We start from the raw sequence: 19,850 nt of genomic DNA, 5'->3' as shown, positions 1-19,850 counted from the left end.
AAGCAACAATCGCTTTGTAGCAGCGCGTGGCAAAAGAAAGTTCGACTCAGTGAACCGCACAAGAGTGGAAACGATTCGCTTGATAGAAGACAAAGCCTTTTGAGATGGTCACGAAAGTAATACATTGAGACTGGACGGAACGACAACTTCTCAACGGGTACGAATAATGCCAGCCGCAATGAGCTTCTGCACCTTCTCCCTGATGATGGGGCTCTTCATGTGCTCCTGCAGCGCGGCGGGGTTACCCTGAGCCTGCTGCAAGATGGACTGCATGACAGGATCCTGCATGATCTGGGCGACCTCGGGGTCACGCATGGCGCGCTGCAGGGTCTCCTCCTCGCTCTCGCCGGACCTTTGCGAGTAGAGCTCGTTCATGCACTTGGACATCAAAGCCTGGATCTCCCTCGCGTTCTTGGCGCCGCCTTCCTGTTCCGCATCGACACTCTCGGCCTTCTGACAGGCCTCCATGGCTTTGGTGTACTCCTTCATGCTGAACAGCACGTTGGCCTTGCGCACGTAGCCCTTCACGAACTTGGGGTCGACGCGGATGGCCTCTTCGCTGTCCTTGAGGGCTTCGGGCAGCGCAGCGAGCTTAGTGTACGCCGATGCGCGGTTGGAGTATCCGCGAGGGTCCGAGGGATCGCGCTTGATCGCCTCGCTAAACGCAGCCACCGCCCCGGGGAAGTCGCCCTTCTTGTACAGCTCGTTTCCGCGCGTGCGCTCCGACTCGGCCTTGGCAGGGTCAATGTACGCCTGTCGCGTGCGCTCCTTCTGCAACTTCTCCGCCTCGCGCAGCTTGGCGAGGATGTCCGGCGTGCGGTGCTCCGTCAGGGCCTTTTCAAAGTTCGTAATTGCCAGCTCCAGTTGATCCTGCTTGGCGTAGGCAGAGCCGATGCGCCCGTATGCTTTGGCGACCAGCTTGAAATCGGCGCGCATGGATCTTCCTTCCTCCACGGCCTTCTCGCACGCCTTGATGCACTCGTCGTACTTGCCCTGCTCAAAGTAGCAGGCGCCGAGGTTGTTGAGGTATGTGATGTCTTTGTGGAGCTCCCAGGCTCTGTTGTAGTGCGAAATGGCAGCGTCAAAGTCGCGCTTGAGATATCGTTCGTTGCCGAGCTTCTTTTCCGCGTCGGCCGCCGCTTTAGCTTTCTTTTCTTCGTCTTCTTCGTCCTCTTGTTCCTGGGCGGGGGGCTGTGTGGATGCAGAAGAAGGCTTGGCGTCCTTCATCTCGACGTCGGGGGCAGAAGAGGAAGACGAGGCGGCGGTGGCGGCTGCCGGGGCAGAAGAGGACGAGCTGGCGGTCTGCTTTTCAATGTCCTCGCGACGGTTCTCGAGATCGGCAGGCAGCTCATCCGAGCCCTCGGGACGCTCGAAAGCTTGCAAGTCGATGCCCATGAGCACACCCATAACCTGAATCATCCGTGGGTCCTGGAAAGCCATTGATGCCTCCTTGGGGTTAGCCTGGATCGACTTGAGCTTGGCCATAAAGGCAGGGTCAGACAGGAGACCGGCTGTCTTTGGGTTGGCGCTGAGCTTGGCGAACAGCTGCGGGTCGTTGAACATTTGACCAAGCGAGGCCGCAGGACCGGGGCCGTTCGCCGCCTCGTTCTCGACAGCACGACGGACGTCTTCCAGGCCCTTTTTGAGTCCAGCGTCTTCAGGCGCGATCTTGAGGCCAGCATCATAAGCGTCGACGGCGTCTTCGAGCCTGCGTGCGCCGTGAAGAGCGGCACCCTTGCGGCCGTAGCCCTTAGCAAAAGAAGGGTTGGCTTTGATGCAGGCCTCAGCATCCTCGAGCGCATGGTCCCAGTCGCGAAGACCGGCGTAGCAAGCGGAGCGGTTCGAGTAGAGGACGTGGACGTTGTCCTCGGGCGAGGTGGCTGCAGCGATGGCATCGTTGTAGTTCTGGATGGCACCTTGGTAGTCCTTTGCGGCAAAGGCGGCATTGCCCTTGGCTTTGAGGTCGGCGACCGACATGGTGATGTAGCAGGAAGGAAGCAGTATTTGCGAGATGGAGGCAAGGATGGTGGAAGGAGAAGAAGAGTGACAAGCTCATTCACACTTGAAGAGTGTGCGATTCTTCTTTCTTTCGTTTCAGTTGCCAAGGCTCCTCAAAGCTCTGTGCGCAGTGGAGTTGAAGCGCAGCGCAAATACAAGCAACCTTTTTGGATTTCTTCTCTCCTTGTCGCTGCGCAGCCATCTTCTTCTCGCGGAGCTTCCACGAATTTCTCGTGCTTTCGCCGCCTTTTGCCTCCACACTCCATGGTGGTATCCGATTTTTTTCAGGTTTGTATCATATCGAATGCTAACATTTAGGCCCAATTTATTTTGGGTCAGCCAACATGGTCCTGAAGCTTCTTCACACGACACTCACGAACACCTTGCGTTCAAGAAGCCTCACACCATATCCCGAAGGCTCAAGAGAATATAGGAGAGAGTGCTGTCCGAGCTTGAGCTTGAGTAAGAAGGATTGTACAGTGCGTTGATGCAACGTATCTCAGCTAGGGGTTGGGCTTGGCCTTCTGCTTGTCGAGGCGAGCCTGCTTGATGCGCTGCAAGCGCTGTTTCAACGCCGAGACTCGAGAATCCGCCTCGTCTTGCTGGCGTTGCTCCTCTTCAAATCTAGAAAGAATCTCTTCTCGCTCTTCTTGCTCCTTGCGTGCTCTTTCCTCCGCTTCCAAATCTTCGGCACTCTTTGCGTCGGCAGCCTCGAATTCAGCTTCTCCTAAACCGAGCTCGTTGCCTTGCGATATCAATTGTGCCTCCGCCTCCAGTGCAGCACCTACTTCTGTTGTGTGGTTCGATGCGTCCTGCTCTGGTTCCGTCGACTCCATCTGAGACTTGAAAAGTTCCCACTCTGGGTCGAAGGCTGACGACTTTACCGATGCTTCGTTCGTCGAATCAGTGCGAGGCCTCTTGCCACCTTGCACAGCATCGTCAGCTTCAGCGGTTGATGCATCCGCATCTCTGCTCGCGTCGTGTCCTGGCGCTGCATTCTCCTCTGCTTTGCGCTTGCCGTCCCTTGTTCGCTGCACCTCGGCTTGTCGCAATTCCTCGTCCCGAATACGAGTAGCGTTGGCTCGATGACTCTTGCTCAGCACATGAGCTCCCCATAGAGACTCGTGCTTGATGGCGACGAAGCTGCATGCTGAGCATCGCAGACCTCCCGTCGAAGAGTACGACGCAAATCGGTCTGTGATCCCAGATGCTCCTACTTTGGCGCGTTCATTTGCGGCCGCTCGGAGCAGTGACCTTGCGTCTCCCGACATTCTGGACGGAGATGGTGCTGAGTTTGTGATTAAGAGTGAAGAGGCAACAGCATCAACGCATCACTGCGGACCCTGAACGTCGAAACAGACGTCGACCCTGACCCGATTGGCTGACTCCCGATTCACTGATCCGATTTACAAATTGTGGCTCAACCGCCAAGGTTGGACGCGAAGGAAGGAAGGAAGGAAGGCAGCGTTTGTTTTTTCTGATGCTTCTTGTATCTACACCTTAGGAACGCCACCTCACTGCGCAGACCATCACTCCCGAATCATTGCCCAGCCGTGCTTCCTCAGCCTGACACAGTAACTTTCGTGTCCATTGAAAGCAATCGATCTCAGAGTGACTTGCCCATCATGTCGGCGGAAGCATCTGACGCGCAGGACGCGCACATTAAACAGGAGGTGAGCGTCGATCAAGAGTCGGAACCGTTCGCTGCCGAAGCAACCAGTCAGCCTCAAGCTGAAAAGGTGGCTGAAGTCGACGCAGATACCAGCGCCGACGCCGACACCGATGCAGATGCAGATGTGGATGCGGATAATGATGCCGATGCCGATGCTGATGCTGATGCTGATGCCGACGCCGATGCTGAAGTAGAAGCCGAAGTAGAAGCAGATGCGAATGCGGATGGTGATGCCGAGGTAGAGGCGGAAGATGCCGCCGATGCCGCCTCTACCACCATCAAGACCGAATCGCAAGATGGTGCCAAGGAATCCACCCCGTCTGCACAGGTTGCGCCATCGGCGATCGTCAAGGTCGAAGAGCCGCAGGCTGTACCAGACTCCGCAGCAGCAACAGTAGCAGCCCAAGATCTACGCCAGGACTACACCCCTCAAATCGGCTCTTCAAGTCAACCGCTGCAGCCCCACAAGTACATGACAGTAGAGCAGAGGAAGCAGCTGTTCGAAGATCGCATTCGAACTGAGCCTCGCGACGGAGAAGCTTGGCTTGCTCTCATTGAAGAGGCACAGTCGCGAGAAGACATGGAGGCAACAAGAGCCCTCTACGATCGCTTTTTCAATGTATTCCCCAACCAAGCACGACAGTGGCTTGCCTATCTCGACCTCGAGCTGGCTCACAGCAATTTTGCCCAGGTAGAAGCCATCTTCAATCGATGTCTGCGCACCACCCCTTCCGTTGACCTCTGGAAGTTCTACCTCTCCTACACTCGCCGCGTCAACCCGCTCCCCCCACCCACTAGCGCCGACGAGGATGCACCGCGAGAGCAGGCACGCAGGGTGCTCGAGGGTGCCTACGAGTTTGCGCTCCGCTTCATCGGCAGCGACAAGGACAGCGGATCTATCTGGACTGACTATATTCTGCTCATCAAGGAGAGGGAGGCAAGGGGCGGGTGGAAGGAGGGCCAAAAGATGGACGATTTGCGCCGCGTTTACCAGCGCGCCGTTAGCGTCCCCCTCACCAATATCGAGGCTATCTGGAAGGACTACGACGCCTACGAAAACGGTCTCAACAAGCTGACTGCCAAAAAATTCCTTGCCGAGCGCTCGCCTGCCTACATGACCGCACGTCGCGTGCTTCGAGACCTTAAGGCGTACATGGACCCACTCGTCAAGCCTCTGCTGCCTCGTGTGCCCATATGGACCTCGTCAGCGCTTCCCGGCGATGCTGGTCAGGACCCGACGCAGTGGCAGCGCGAACGTCAGCAGGTCGATGAGTGGACAGAATATCTCAAATGGGAAGAGTCCAATCCACTGCTGATCGAAGATGCTGCTACGCTGCAGGCTCGCGTCACAAGCGCGTACCGCAAAGCCACCATGTATCTGCGCTTCTACCCGGAACTTTGGTACCTTGCATCGCGATACCTTGTCTCGACCTCGCGCGCCGATGAGGCGGCTACATGGCTCAAGAACGGCATCGAGGCGTGCACGGGCAGCTTCCTTCTTCACTTTGCCTACGCAGAGCTTGCTGAGGCGCGAAAGTCGACCGCAGACTGTGCGGGCGTCTTTGATAGTCTGCTCAACCATATCCATGCGCAGATTGATGCGAGACAAGCCAGGCTGCAGCAGGACTTGAAGAACGTCGACACGGAAGCAGAGATGACCAAAGCGCAGGCCGCTGCACGCCGCATCAACGAAGGAGATGGAGATATGGATGTGGATGGCGAGGAACGCGAGCGCGAACGTAGGGCGGGGGAGCAGGTGCAGGCACGCAAGCAGGCATTGCAGGCAGCAGCCACTCCCGAAATTGAGGGGCTCAAGGAGGCAAGTGCGCTGGTGTGGATCAAGTACATGCACTTCCTGCGACGAACTGAGGGCATCCGACCGGCGCGCGGTGTGTTCAGCCGAGCGAGAAAGAGCCCGCATTGCACGTGGCAGGTCTTCGAAGCGAGCGCACTTATGGAGTACCACTGCTCCAAAGATGCTCTTGTGGCCACAAAAGTGTTTGAGCTCGCGCTCAAGACGTTCGGGAACGACGAGGCATTTGTAGTGCGCTATTTGGACTTCCTCATCTCGATGAACGACGACAGCAACGCACGCGCGCTGTTCGAGCGCGTCATTGGCAGCTTCTCACCTGAGCGCGCGCGTCCCATCTGGGACCGGTGGGCCAAGTATGAGTACAACTTCGGCGACAGCGTTGCGATCCAGAAGATCGAAGCCCGACTGGCAGAGACGTACCCTGACGAGCCGGCGACCAAGCGCTTTGTGGCACGCAGCTCGTACATGGACTTGGATCTCGTCGGCCCGCGCGACCTCGGCATCCAGGCGTCGGTCATCGGTGCGAGTGCGGCGGACCGCGCTGTGGAAGCTGCAAAAGACGGCGGCGTGGGAGCAGCGGACGAGGGCCCGAGACGCAGGACGATGCAGGAGATGAAGCGAATGGCAGCCGAAAGCGTTCAAGACGACACTTCGGGCAACTGGGCTCGTCCCGGCGCCTCCTCTGCGGCAGGCCCACCCATAAAGAAGTTCAAGCGCGACTCGGCCTCACCTGCACCTTCCAACGCGGGAATGGGAGGAGCACCACAAGCAGGCCCACGAGACGCATGGACCGAGTTCCCCGAAAGCGTGCTCGTCTTTATGGAGATGCTGCCCAGCGCTCAGCTGTTCGATGGACCCGTCTTCAAAGCCGACGACATTGTCGATTGTATTCGGAGCGCCAACGTGCCCATGGGCGGCGGAGGAAGGAGGGCCGGGCCTCAGTATGGCAGCGCTGCGCGTGGAAGGTTCATGCGCTGAAGCTCGACGTATATCTACACAGGGGACGCAGGCATTCAATAGACATTTGACTGGTTTTCATCGTCCGTGTGAAGAAAAGGTTTCAATCAATGAGCGAGGGAGAGTAGAGAAGCCTTTTCGAGCACTTTGCGCAGGGCTGTGTCTGAGAGCGACCATGCTGACGTCGAGATAGTCGAGCTACCTATCAAACGCCGTACATTAGTCCAGGGACCACCATGAGAAAGCAACCCTTCATCTGTCGACAACGATACGGACTCTTCCCGCCTCTGTGCCGCAACTGGATCCACCCAGAACACTTTGAAATGCTGCACAGGGGCCAACGAGTCCATCTTCTGCCGTAACGCATCGACCTTTGTCTGGCTGCTGTCCATTCTCAACAGTTGCCGTTGATATTTCCGGTACGCTTTCGACCGTTCGACGTCGATGGTCAGCTTGCCGTACCTGAGATGCGTGAGCGAAGAGGTCGCGAGTGCTGCAGCGACAAAAATGAACACTGCGCCTGCAGCCACGAGTATCGGAGCGCGGGGCGACTCGTGCGGCATTCGGTGAGGTATCGATGCCGACCAACGCGAAGCTCCAAGGGTGAAGCCCACTATCCAGCGGAAAGCTGGGCCGCCGATCCAGCTGTACCACTTGGACCACCACAATGAACGGAACTCGGGATCGCTGGATGAGAACGACTGGATACGCACGAGCACGCGCCAAGCCGTGGGGACGATGGGCCCCAGAGCGAGCAGGATCAGCAAAGGAATGGAAATGAGGAAGCCAATAAAAGACTGAAGCGTTGCTGCGGCTGTGACGTCATTGTCGAACCAAGCACAGTGATGGTCGAACCCCACTCGACAGGTGCCGCAATCTCCGCAGTGGCGTGTTCGGAAAGCCTTGATACGGCCATTGCATCTGTCTCGCCAGCATCGCTGTGGTTGGCCGTCAAGCTGACACTGTTCAATGCGAACGTCTGTGCACTGACTGGAGCCTTGGAGTAAAGTGAGAATGCTTTGAGCGATGCGTTCCTCGTCCAATCGTTGCGCCTGGTCAGGATTTGGAAAGCTCGCCCCCAGTTGCGCCCGAAGCCATGATGTCGTACCCCATCGAATGGGAGCTGATTCCTGTTCGTTCGCGAAAAACACTCGAAGATAGGCGCGCAAGGACCACAGGAAGAGCCCGTGAACGGGCAGCAACCATAGTATCGGCGCCAGAGTCCGCTTCCGCTCGAGATGTAGATATCGAAAAGCGTAGCGAATCACGACGAGATTGTACGCGAAGACGACGTATACCAGTAGAATCACGGGCACAATCCTTCCCAGCACTCGGTTCAGTCGGATGCCCTCTCGAGAGTGCGAGGCTGGCGGAACAGCATTGCCGTTGTCGCTGGTTGACAGCGAGTTCGGCAATTCCGTGGGTCCTGACAATGACATATCGGTTGCCGTTCGAGATGGACGCTGGCGCAGCGACATCGTGACCCTTTTGTCTTGTTCCGTCCTGTGCGTTGAGGGTTCTGAATGAAGCAACGTGGTAGCTTCTGCTGGTTGTTCCCACAATCAATCTGGAAAGCACAATGCAGTTTCGAGGGTCCATGCCGCCCAGATGAAAAGTGGAGCCGATTGAGCTTCAGTCGGATCGCCCGATGGCATTTTGCTGAATTTGTTTCAGAGTGTTGGCTTCAGAAGTGGGTGAGACGCGAGCGCGACGCGAAGAGACAAGTCTTGCGAGAACGGCAGCCAGCAGCAAGCGCACCGTCTTATTTTTCGGGAAGACAAAGGAGATGCGCGTTGAAGGTTAAAGTGTGCATCACTCAGCTCACGCGCTGTGCTGCGCTTTGGACTCTCAGCAAAAGCGAGCCGGAGCGCTAAAGCGCGACACTTCTCTCGACTTCGAATGCTTAGCTGAAATGAGACTGTGACTCTTACACCTCTCAACCGATCACCATCTTCCCCCACCCTGTTTCTAATACCTCTTCATACGATCTCTTCAAGCCGGTGCGCGCTTGCAAACGTTCCACTGCTCATCGCCTTGCGGCCCAGTCTCACTTCCAAGTAACGCGTCGGCTTCCACACACTCTGCAGAGTTCCTTTCATTCCCTTCCGTCTGGTCATCGCACCCCTCCGGTCCAGCCACATATAGCCGCTACCATGGCGCGCACCACATCGAGAAGGGCCGCTTCTGGCAGCCGTGCCGTCCAACCCACGCAGTCCGTCGGCGCGTCCAAAGACGTGAACGACTCGGATGGCTCCTTGACGGACCTCTCTTCTGAGGGCGAGGAGAGCGACGCAGGTAAAGAAGAAGAGTCCGATTCTGACGAGGAAATGGACGAGGACGACGATGAGAACGACGCCGACTTTGGCTCCAGTCGCAAGAAGAAGACGACGCCACGGCGTTCGGCTGCAAGAGCAACCAAGGCTAGATCGGCAAACACCACACCCCGCGTTCGAAAGACAGCCGGCGGTGGCAGCAGGAATGGCACCAACAAGACGCCACGCTCCACCAACAAGCGCTCTGGACCATCCCGAACCCGAGCTGGTATCACGACCTCTACTCCTTCCGCTGCTCGCTCTCGCACCGCTGCCAGCAGAGACGAGCTCCCCATCAACGCGGACAACGACATCTTTAATGCGGTCAAAGACGCCAACTCAGCACTGCAGTCAAATGCCGAGGATTGGGTGGTGGCCTTCTCGGACCACCAAGGCCGCGCTATGGCCGAACTTGTCAACTTTGTCATCCGTGCCTGCGGCTGCAACGGCAGTGTCGACGAAAACCAAGTCATCGACATTGACAATGTAGTCGACAACCTTGAAGAGCTGCAAGAGGTATTTAAGAAGCAGCCCATACCATCGTATCCCATCGTCTCAAGGAGCAAGACCTTCAAGTCGTTCCGCAAATCGCTCAATGAGTTTCTCCACCGCTTGGTCATGAGCGCATACGACGCTGAGGTCTTGACCTCGGATGGCTTCATGGAGCCCTTCCAAGCCTGGGTCTCGGCCATGTCCTCCTCCTCTCTGCGTTCCTTCCGCCACACAGCCACCGTCGTTGCGCTTTGGACCATTTCGGCGCTCAACGAAGTTAATGCACAGGCCACCAAGGACCTCTCCACCGCAACCAAGCAACGCGACGCCGAAAAGAAAAAGGCTCGCGCTGACAAGAGCCGCCTAAAGGACCTCGAGTCCAAGGTGCTTGAATCGCGAAAGCTTCGATCGCAACTCGAGGGATACGTCAACGAGTTTATCAATTCGGTCTTTGTCCATCGCTTCCGTGACTTCGACGCCGGCATCCGATCCGAGTGTGTCGAGGCGCTTGGGTCATGGATGAAAAAGTACCCCACACAATACCTGCAGAGCTCCTACTTCCGCTACATTGGCTGGGTGCTGTCCGATGGCAACGCAAACGTCCGCTTGGCCGCCGTGCACGCCATGACCGGCCTCTATACCCGCGACAACTTTGTCAGCTCCATCCGCAACTTTACCGAGATTTTTAAGGGCCGTCTTGTGCAGATGGCCACGAGCGATGTAGAGCTCGGTGTTCGTATCGCCGCCATCAATGTGCTCGTCATGATCGACAAGCACGACCTCCTTGAAGACGAACAGCGCGATCTGCTGGCTACGCACATTTTTGACGTCGAGCCGCGCATCCGCAACGCTGTAGCCAGCTTCCTTGCTAATATCCTCGACGAGAAGGTCAGCGAAGGCACCAGCGCCCTCGGAAGCCTTTCCGCCGCTTCCAAGAAGAAGGGAAAACAGGCAGAGGAGCTGCAACAGGAGCAGGCAAAGCTCCGCTTCAAATGTCTTGCAGAGCTTCTTGTCAGGTACGGCCACCGTCTTGATACACAAGACTCGGACGCGTCGGCTAATGGCACAGAGCGCGGGCTCTCTGACGAGCTCTCTGCCGTCATCGACGGCGCCAAGGAGGGCCGGGTGGGAATGGCGGTCGAGGCTCTGTGGGATGCAGTCGAGGAGCTACAGCACTGGAAGCCGCTCATCGATCTGCTGTTGCTCGACCACTCTGCCCAAAAGGCTGGTGGCCAGCGCAAAGGCAGCGCAGCTGCCGAGAACGCTGCGCCCGCTGTCTACCGCCTCGAGACAGAGGAAGAAGCTACTTTGGTTGAAGCGCTCGTGGCCATCCTGGGAAAGACGTACGCTGGCGCCGAGCTCGTCGACGATCCCGAGGACAACACCAAGGAAGACGTGTCCCGGGCCATGATTTCGGCTCTGCCCAAGCTGCTGGCCAAGTACCGCACAGACGCGCCCCGCATCGCAGACCTGTTGCTTTTGCCGCAAGTCATGGATCTTGAAGTTTACACTGAGCTTCAAGAGTCGGCCGCATTCGAGGCGCTCTGGGACGACGTCTCCAACCAGATCCAGCGTCACGTCGAGCCACTTGTGCTCAAGCATGGCGTTCGGACGCTGCAAAGGATGCTGGCAACGACGTCCCAATCCACCGTCAACAACACCAAGCTGTCTGCGCTCGAAGAAGGGCTCGTCTCTTCGCTGCGAGAGACGGTCAGCGACCGAGACGTCGAGACGGCCGGCTTCAGCGAGGATGAGGTGCACTTGCTCGCCGCCAACATGCTTCGTCTGCACCTTGTGAGCCAGGTGGCCAACACCAGCGATGCTCTCGAGGATGATGAAAATGGACAGGCGACCAGCGGGTGGGAGATCGTGCTTGGCATTGCGGGTCGCGGCCGCTTGGCGTACAACGAGGAAGAGAGCCTGGTGCGCGATGCAGCGGCGGTGCTGACACTGCATATCATGTGGAAAACGCGGCAGGTGATCATGCCCGAGTCAAGCTCGCAGGCAGCAGTGGCAGAGGCTCTGCTGGCCAAGCGCAGTACGGTGCTGAGCCTGTTGGAAGAGTTTGTCGCCAGCACGCAGTCGCAAGCATGTGTGGGCGTCCAACGTGTGGCCTTTGAGAAGCTGGCCACCATCCATATGCTCTATGCGGCCATCCCGCAGCAGACTCCGATTGCTGCTGTTTCTGCTGCTGTGGCAACGGGCGACGACTTTTCCGGAACAGCGGCCGAGGGAGACGTCTTGCAGCATCGCTCTGGACCTCACCTTCCGGCCTTATTGGCACTCACTTGCAGTGCTGACGTTCAGCAGCATTGCACCTCGTTTGTTCAAGGCGAGATTGAGCGCTACATTGAAAAGGCCGGCGTGCTTGGTAAGGAGGCGAACAGCGCCGGTGCTGATGCTTCCGACGAGGATGGGAATGACGGCGCGGACGACGACGGAAACGAAGACGAAGATGAGGACAACGAGGACGAAGAAGATGATATCGAGGCGACACCCAAGGCGTCTAGGATTCGCGGCGGCATGAGCAATAAATCGAAAAAGGCGACATCGAAAGCAGGAGCCCAGAATGGATCCGATACAGCAATGGCACTCGAGCGTCCTAACCAGGCACAGCTCGAAGCTGAGCATGCCTTCTGCTCGATCATCAGCACGTTTGCGTCGGCAATCCGCGTCGGTATTATCGACGCCAAGCACTCAACGGTGGTGCTTGTCCACTTTGGTCGGCTGGGTGCCATCTACGACTCGTGCTGCAAGGCACTCATCGAGGTGCTCAAGGAAGAAGCCATCTTTGGCGGATACAACCGAGCCGTCATTGTCGAAAGCTGCATCTGGGATTCGCTGCGCGAAGCGTTCGAGCTGTACCTCGACACGGACGATGCGCAGGGAGAAGCGCGATTCGTGTCGCTGTCGCGCCAGCTGGCCAACGCGCTGGTGGTGCGAGGTGCCGGTTTCACTGCGCTCCGCAAGATCGACGCACGCTGTCTAATCTCGTTGCACAGCAGGGCGAGCGAGCACATTGCGCAGAAGGTGGCCGCTGCCGAACGTAACGGAAACAAGAAAGTGCGACAAAAGATGCCAGCGCTGTACAAGGGAATGGCGAACCTGCTCATGACGGCGTCGTCAACAGATGCGGTCAAGATCAAGAGTGCGATGGATCGGGCGTTTAGAGCGGCCAACGTACAGATCCCTCCGACGTCCAAAGCGTGGGATGCCCACCGGTCATACGAGAAGAGGCTGCTCAAGATTGCCGCTAAGAGTATACTGTTTGCGCCGGTGCTGGGGGGCAAAGGGGGGGACACTACGGCGTCTTCGCAGCGAGCGAAGAAGGCGGCGGCTCGTGATTTGTCGGACAGTGGGGGGGAACTGTCAGAGGAGGACGATGGGTTGCCGGCGAGGGGGGAGCGTGTGCTGCCCACACCTGTGCGTGCGTCGCTGAAGCGAGGGCGTGTGGGCGAGGCGGACGAGGAGGAAGAGGAGCTAGAGGAAGCGAGCATCACTGCGCCTGCTAGTGACGGGCTTTCCGCCGAGCTGGACATCGAAATGCCGGCTTCAGAGCCAGAATCTATCAGCTTGGACGAGGATGCAGAGGATGAGAACGAGTCGATTGCTCAGGTGCCCACCGCCAAGCGTAGAAAGGTGTAATGTCGGTTCGTTTCGGCTCAATGGTATGCTTTGGGTTCGATGTGAAAGTGGACTTTCTCGGGTGTCTCTGGATCCTGCATCATCATATTGTACGGAGAAATTCAGCTTGCACACTTACTTGTTGGCCAACAGAAAGGAAGTGCGGGCATTGTGGTGTCACGCATGTATGCCACGGCTTCTGTATTGCACGCCGATCCAGATGGCTGCCCCACGAATGATGACAGCCAACAAGTGTGATTTGTAGAATGGTTTGGGACGCATGTGCGATTTCCCAGATGATGTCTGCAGCGCGTCTGCGTGGCGTCGTTCTGTGGTCGCGGAAGCTCGTACCACGGGGCAAGCTTTCAAGGGGGTTTCAGTCCTTTAAACCAGTTACTGCCAACACCAGCAATTCCTAGCCTCACCACGAACGAGACCCTTGGCATTGCATTGGCCTGTGAGTGTCTCTCAGCGACGTTAATCTGCACCAAGCAAATTCAAACTTGAGCTCGCGGGGCAGACAATTAGTCGGAATCTGTTAGAGTCGCCGCGTTGCGGACTCGACTGATGTGTAGTTCGGACGGCAAGGCGTGTTCACCTGGGTCAAAGGTCAGCACTTGCCTTGAGCCCTGTGGCGGGCAAGGGCCTGTAGCGCTGCGGCAGGGGCTCCCACCGCACGGATGCAACGCTCTGCCCACACGTTCCGCTTACTGCCTCACATGCGGGGCGAGGCGGCTCACTCTCCGTCGAATTTCAAAGAAAGAAAGCAACCGAGGTTGAGAAATTTCCTCCTCGCTCGGTTGTTCTTTTTGGCGAGCTGGTTTTAGGCTGTCCTGCACAGAAACCAGGGTGCTTCCTCTCTCCTCCTCTCCTCCTCTTCCTTCTCTCCTTCTCGCACACACACATGTATATATTCTCACCTCGGAAGGAGCTGGTCATGCAATGTAGTCGAAAATAGCGCAAGTCCCCTTAGTTGCGTGAAGAGAAAGACGTTGGAAAACCCGCGCATGTGAGTTTTAACGGCAATGTAAAAAGACCAGCGATGATAGCCAAGGCGGAGTTGCAACTCGAACGGGACACCGAAGAATTACGTTGAAGGGCATGCATCGCTCTCCCGATAGCGAGGCAGGCAAACAAAGAGAGAGCGAGAGGCAGAGAGGGAGGAGCCCAAGCGGAGAGGCACGACGTAAACGCGCACATTCCAACTTATTTTCTCTCTTCTTTTCTCGGACCGTGCGTTGATTGGTGCCCTTGCGGTGCCTCACAGAATGGTGCGTTGTGTGCCTTTTCAGTGTCCGCAGAAAATGTCACCCGTACCGACTGCGGCGGAAGACTTGGCTAACTTGGCTTGGCCGTAGTGCAGGCACAGGTGTTCCACACTGGAAACTGTTCCAGTGCCTGCTCCTGGTTCCGGCCCAACGTTTTTGCCACCCTGCCACTTTGTGCAGCCTAAACCCTCACTCAGACCCTACTTGAACCCTTTGCCACTGACCCCACCCGCAAATTCCGACTTTACCGGCATCACGAGCATTCACACTGCTCTCACGCCTCTTGTACTGTAACCGCCACCCTGAGAACATGCGCTGCTGCTTCTTGTCGCGCGCATTTTGACACACGCACTGCGTTGCTTGCACCGGCACTGCTCGAATGCCTCTTGAAATGAATCTACGCTCTGCCCTCCAGGTAGAGCTGAACAGCTCAGACAGATATTATCGCTTGATCCACTCGTCTCCTAACCTCCCGTGTCCACCATCACCACCACCACCCACTTCTCTCGACGTCTTGTCTTGCCTTATTGTCGACCACTCTCGACCTTTTCGCCAATCATCCTGTTCCAGAATATATCACCTCTTGAACAGCCCCATTCCCGGTTCTTATATATTCGCCTTCCCACATCGATTCAAGTTATTTCGCGCTTTTCACTTTCTTTCCTCGCGATTCAGCACTTGATCTCGTCACCACCCGTCTAGATTGCAGCTTCACCAACCTCGTGCACCAGAGACATTACAACCTTGGCTTGTCGTCCCACTCTGCTGCTCTGAGAACTTCTTGATTGGATCAGCTGCCTTCATTCAGGTCAAAATCCGCTTTCTCTGGCTCCCTCTCGCCTCATATCTGCCTCATTTTGCACGATTCTGCACTCGACTATCAGAGCCTCTCCTTGCTCCATACTCTATCAAGTTCACCCCTAAACCATACTATCAGCCCTCGTCAAAATTTTTTCCGTCAACAATGTCTCCCATCCCCTCTTCGCAGAACAACTGGGCCGCCGTCAACTCTTTCGACATTGAGACCGAAAGGATGATCGATTCGCTTCTAGCAGACTCGGCCGCTTCCAATGCTGCCAGCAGCGACAACTACATTGCCGGCGACGAAACGATGCAACTTGGTTCCGCAGGTTGTGTTCCAACTTGGCCCGGCTCAGTATCTCGCTCGCTCAGCGACAATGCTTCCATCTTCGGCCTTTCGCCTTCGCTGCCTCTCGGTGTCTCTCCCGGTGTTTCCAGCCAATACCAATCTGAATCGTCCAAATCCGGCAGTGCCTGGCCGCTGCATTCCGACTTTGGTGCCGCAGAACCGTTCTCTGCTGCCAACTTCGACAACAACATGTACTCTGCCTTTTCGGACTCAATGCTACCTAGTCTTTCGAACGGTAGCACCCTGACCCCTTCCGATGCACAGAGTCTGCAAAATGACGTGGCCCAACCTCTTGGCACTATACCCCCGACCAGCATGCCCGTGGGCGACATGGAGGAATTCACCAACATGTCAAAGGACGCTGTCTCCTCACCGCAGCTCAGTCCTGCTAGTTTCGCTTCGCAGGAATCGCCTCTGGTTGCCAACTCGACCTTGACAGGATACCACTCAAACATTGCCTCTGACCACGCTGCGCATCTCGCCGATCTTGTCAAGGCGAGCAACATCGTAAACGCAGGTCATCCTGGTCCACGTTCGCTCGCATCAAGTCTCAGCCGCTCCGTTCTCAACGCCGATTCGTTTGGACGCCCAGACTCAATGCTCCACGACGCTGGTCATACTCAGAACAAGGGGCTCACTATCCAGCAACGACGGCGCATGAGCCACATGGCCCATCCACACCCCCCACTTTCGCCCAACCCTGCTATGTCGGATGCATCCCATTTTCCTGAAAAAGGCCGCCGACGCCAGAATTCTGCACCCGATCCCATCTTGCCTGCCCTTGGGTGCTCGCCCGATACTCCCAAGACGCCGCTTCCCAAGATGCGTCGACCTTCTCGTGTCGGCTCGGTCGGCGGGGCCGACTCAACCGCTTCGCAATCGTTTGGCATGCCTGCCTCTCTCGAAGATTCCGACGGGTGGACGGATGCTGTCGTGGCCAACTCGCACGACCTCGTCTTTGTGCTATCGCTCAAAGGCACTGTGCTATACATATCTCCGTCGGTGCAGCGCATTCTCGGCTTCCACCCGGAAGAGATCATTGGTCGACCGCTTGTCGATTTCAGTCATCCTGCCGACATCGGTCCGTTTTCGCGCGAGCTCAAGGAAGCCATCACTCTGCCGTCAGGCGACGACCAAGACCCAGATGCGCACAACACCACTGCTGTGAAAGCGCATCGCCGGGTCGACCTCATCATGCGCATGATGCGCAAGGATGGTACGTTCAGCCTCATCGAGACCACGGGTCGGGTGTCGGTCGATCCTCCCAAGCATCGCAAGGTGGTCGTTTGCTCCGGACGTCCCCATCCCGTACCCATGCTTCCCTGGAACGACGTACGCCAGGATCTGCTCAATGTGGAGCTGTCCGCATGGCTCAAGATCTCGCACAATGGCATCTTCCTTGGCGCCACCGGCCCTATTCAGCAGATTCTTGGTATCGAAGATGTCAACCTGCTTGGGCGTCATGTACGTGACTTGCCGATGGTGACGAGCTCGTCCGATTTGCTAGATGCGTTGCGCACTGGGCGATGCATTTCTGTGCAGGATCATTACGAGGGTCCCAACTCGCTGCAGAAGGCACCTGTCAAGTTGACCGTCTACCCGTGGACGTCGAACGGCCGTTCGAATGCGGTTTCGTTCGTACACGTGCAGCAGCAGCCGGCGAGCCTGGCTACGAGCAGTGCGGCTTCGTCAGCGCAGCAGAGTCCTGCACTGTCGGCTGCACCGTCGAGTACTGTTCCTGCGAAGCGCAAGGCGCCTGACTGCGACGGGGTGCAGTCGTCGAAAGTGTCGCAAATGCCACAACAGCAGCACACCGGTAGTGGCTCGTTGAGCGGTTCGTCGTACCCACTCAATGGCACGTCTGTACCTGTCATGACGGCGAACGATGCAGCCAACACGGTCTTTTCGGAGCTCACGGGCTTCCATGCCGGGTCTTGGCTCATCGAGATGCAGCGTCTGCACAACGCCAATCGCAAGCTCAGGCATGAGTTGACCGCGTTGAGGAAGCGCTCGTCTCATAACGTAGCGGTCGACTCGACCAGCGTTTCTGCCTGCTAAAAATTTGGGCTCTACGGGTTGTTTAATGCTTTCTGTCTCTTTGGATGTTTCCTACTGTAATTATATTGCTGTTGATCTTGTAACCGCTATTGCCTGTCTTCCGCTTCGTTCAATCGACATCCTGTGTGCGCAGCGTGATGGTATGGGACGAGGTGAGTGGAGGTGTCGGTGTTTTGAAGGAGATATTTGCCTGGAGGACGGGGCGAGGCAAGGCGAGGGGTTGCAGAATTCGTGTGAGGACAAGTGGATGCGATGTGGACGAAGTGACGTTCTCCTCCGATGCAGCAACGGGAGTTGCGCGAGTGGTTCTGTTTCTAACCAGGCCTACGTTCCGATCGAGAGTGATGTTTCTCACAGCCCGTCATCCCAAACACCCCGGGCCGACCTGTTCTCGGCAAATTGGGCCCTGAGCACCGCCAACCGGCTCCGGTAATCATCGTGGTTGACATAAGCGCCACAAAGCCTTCGATTGCCCACGAACGCCGATCGGCCGTGGAGCACGCGGTGGTTGTCGAAAATGAGTGCGGTTCCCGGCTTGAGTTGTGCCCAGTACTCGCCCTCAGGGTTGGTGAGGATCTCGTTCCATTTGCGCAGAGCGTCGTAGAAGGCTTCGACCTCTTCGGCATCGACGCGGAGGACGGAGCGGTCGTCGTTGTTGTATCGCACGAGCACGAGCTCGCCCGTCGCTTCGTCGTGTTGGAGTATAGGATAGCCGCCGTCGAGCAGGGGACGGATCATGGTGTTTTCGTCCCCGGCCGAGTGAGTACGGATGCGAACGCGACTGAGCGTTTCGTAGGCGTCCGGGTGGACGTCTTTCAGCACTGCTGCTGCGAGGAAGCCGTCGACTAGAAGAGACTCGCCGCCACTGGGACCGCGGGAAGATGCGGAGGAGCTGGAAGAGCTCGATGCGGACGAAGGCGAGGCGCCACTGCCGCTACCCGAGGCGCTACCTGGACCCGTCTTGCTCGCCGTGTGGCTGAGCAGGTGGAACATCTGCAGGCCGGCAGGGTCGCTGAAGTAAGTGGTGTCGGTATGGGCTTGCAGCGCAAGATCCGTGTAGGCGGTGTCGCCGTGGGCTAGATCCGATGTAAAGTCCCAAAAGCCGCCGTAGTGAGTTTCGCGGATGAATGCGATGCGGCGGATGAGGGCCTCCGTGTCGGTTGGTGTTGGCGGGACGCCGGATACGAAGGCAAAGCCATACTGCGCCTGTTGTACGAGATGATTTTGAGCGAGAAGAGACGGTCAATAACTCTGTACGCTGTACATCAGATTGTGAAGCGAGGTAAAACTGTGTGCCTTGAGAGCGACAACTTACGATCTTTGTAACCCACTTGAGGACCCCCTCTTCGCTCTGCATCACCTCGTCGTACTTGACCGTAGGTGGTGCCGATCCGATGCCTTTACCCCACAGAACCTTTTCGATGGCTTTGAGGCCCGAATCGTCGCTCGATGCTGTGATGGGATCCGAGAGGACGGGTGAGTACGAGTTGCGCATGAGCCATCGCCATGGATAAAGCGAGGGATGTCGTGGAACCACGCCGGCACCAGCAGAGTCGTGCGAGACATCGGAGGCAGCAGCGGCGGTGGAAGATGAAGGCGATGAGGAAGCAGTCGCCGCGCGCTCAGACGGCAGGAGCGGCCAGTGGATCAGCAACCCCTCTGTAGTGGCTTCGGCGGAGATGGGTTGAGAATCAGGAGCAATTTCAAAGGTATTGAGTAGACGCTGCTTGGTGGTCGGATGGTAGCACTGCGGACACCGACAGTGATCTCGCAGCCAGATGTTGTGGAATTTGCTCGTGATGCCGCTCGCCCATGTAATGTAAACGGATCGAGACTTGGCATCGGTGGTTACGCCAGGTGTGGCAGGACCGCCATCAGGGTAGCTGTTGGTGGTTGACGAGGCTGAGGATGACGTGGCGGGTGCGGATTGTACCGCTTCTGCAGCTTTTGGCAAGCCCGATGCTTGCAGGCTGAGTTGTGAGCGTGTGTGAAGAGAGCGGGTGGGGCAGTGATATGGCTCGATTCCCACGGCTGCAGTCACATTACGTGCTATGACAGGAATGGCCTTGCTGCTGCATTGCATCGTCGGACAAGCCGAACGGGATCGCAGCCCGAGCTTCGGGAGTTGCCGATACATTGCGAATGAGTGCGAATCAAAGTCAAGACGATCCAGTTGTTTCCAAGCGTAAAAGTGCGCAGAGGGGCGAATTTGCGGCAAAAAAGTGGTTGATGGTTGGAGAATGGTGTATGTAGAGACGTAAGAATTATGATGATGTCGTTGACGGGCTGTGCATGCCACGGTCTAACTCACGGCTTATCGGCTTCTGGCTCCCCGCTTGCGTGGCGAGCCTGCTGAGAGCGAAGGGGCACAGAAACACGACTCCACCTCGTATTGGTATTGACGCACAAAATTCCGACTACCACCAGCTCATCATCAAGATGCAGGACCACATCGTACATTTCTGCACGTCTGTCTGCTCAGCGTTCAGCGGGTTCGAAGGAAGAG

The 19,850-nt window shown here is 57.1% G+C and overlaps 6 protein-coding genes across 6 annotated transcripts; 3 read left to right on the top strand and 3 right to left on the bottom strand.

Moving 5' to 3' along the window:
• Positions 1 to 150: 150 nt before the first annotated feature.
• On the bottom strand, positions 151 to 1,977 carry EX895_003401 (uncharacterized protein; the record flags this gene model as incomplete). The annotated part of the gene is made up of 1 exon (XM_029883999.1): positions 151 to 1,977. The coding sequence occupies one exon, from the start codon at positions 1,975 to 1,977 to the stop codon at positions 151 to 153; it is 1,827 nt and encodes a 608-aa protein (XP_029739805.1).
• A 524-nt stretch (positions 1,978 to 2,501) lies between these two features.
• Positions 2,502 to 3,269, bottom strand: EX895_003400 (uncharacterized protein; the record flags this gene model as incomplete). Its single annotated transcript, XM_029883998.1, has 1 exon — positions 2,502 to 3,269. One exon carries the CDS (start codon positions 3,267 to 3,269, stop codon positions 2,502 to 2,504), a length of 768 nt encoding a protein of 255 aa, XP_029739804.1.
• Positions 3,270 to 3,623: 354 nt separating this feature from the next.
• Positions 3,624 to 6,461, top strand: EX895_003399 (uncharacterized protein; the record flags this gene model as incomplete). The annotated part of the gene is made up of 1 exon (XM_029883997.1): positions 3,624 to 6,461. One exon carries the CDS (start codon positions 3,624 to 3,626, stop codon positions 6,459 to 6,461), a length of 2,838 nt encoding a protein of 945 aa, XP_029739803.1.
• A 2,132-nt stretch (positions 6,462 to 8,593) lies between these two features.
• On the top strand, positions 8,594 to 11,850 carry EX895_003398 (uncharacterized protein; the record flags this gene model as incomplete). Its single annotated transcript, XM_029883996.1, has 2 exons — positions 8,594 to 11,748; positions 11,829 to 11,850. 2 exons carry the CDS (start codon positions 8,594 to 8,596, stop codon positions 11,848 to 11,850), a joined length of 3,177 nt encoding a protein of 1,058 aa, XP_029739802.1.
• Positions 11,851 to 15,100: 3,250 nt separating this feature from the next.
• On the top strand, positions 15,101 to 17,344 carry EX895_003397 (uncharacterized protein; the record flags this gene model as incomplete). The annotated part of the gene is made up of 1 exon (XM_029883995.1): positions 15,101 to 17,344. The coding sequence occupies one exon, from the start codon at positions 15,101 to 15,103 to the stop codon at positions 17,342 to 17,344; it is 2,244 nt and encodes a 747-aa protein (XP_029739801.1).
• Positions 17,345 to 17,695: 351 nt separating this feature from the next.
• On the bottom strand, positions 17,696 to 19,427 carry EX895_003396 (uncharacterized protein; the record flags this gene model as incomplete). The annotated part of the gene is made up of 2 exons (XM_029883994.1): positions 17,696 to 18,550; positions 18,660 to 19,427. The coding sequence occupies 2 exons, from the start codon at positions 19,425 to 19,427 to the stop codon at positions 17,696 to 17,698; spliced, it is 1,623 nt and encodes a 540-aa protein (XP_029739800.1).
• Positions 19,428 to 19,850: the final 423 nt, after the last annotated feature.

Source organism: Sporisorium graminicola, chromosome SGRAM_20, assembly GCF_005498985.1.
Source record: "Sporisorium graminicola strain CBS 10092 chromosome SGRAM_20, whole genome shotgun sequence".
Classification (NCBI taxonomy): domain Eukaryota; kingdom Fungi; phylum Basidiomycota; class Ustilaginomycetes; order Ustilaginales; family Ustilaginaceae; genus Sporisorium; species Sporisorium graminicola.
This window is presented reverse-complemented; position numbering and strand designations above follow the sequence as displayed.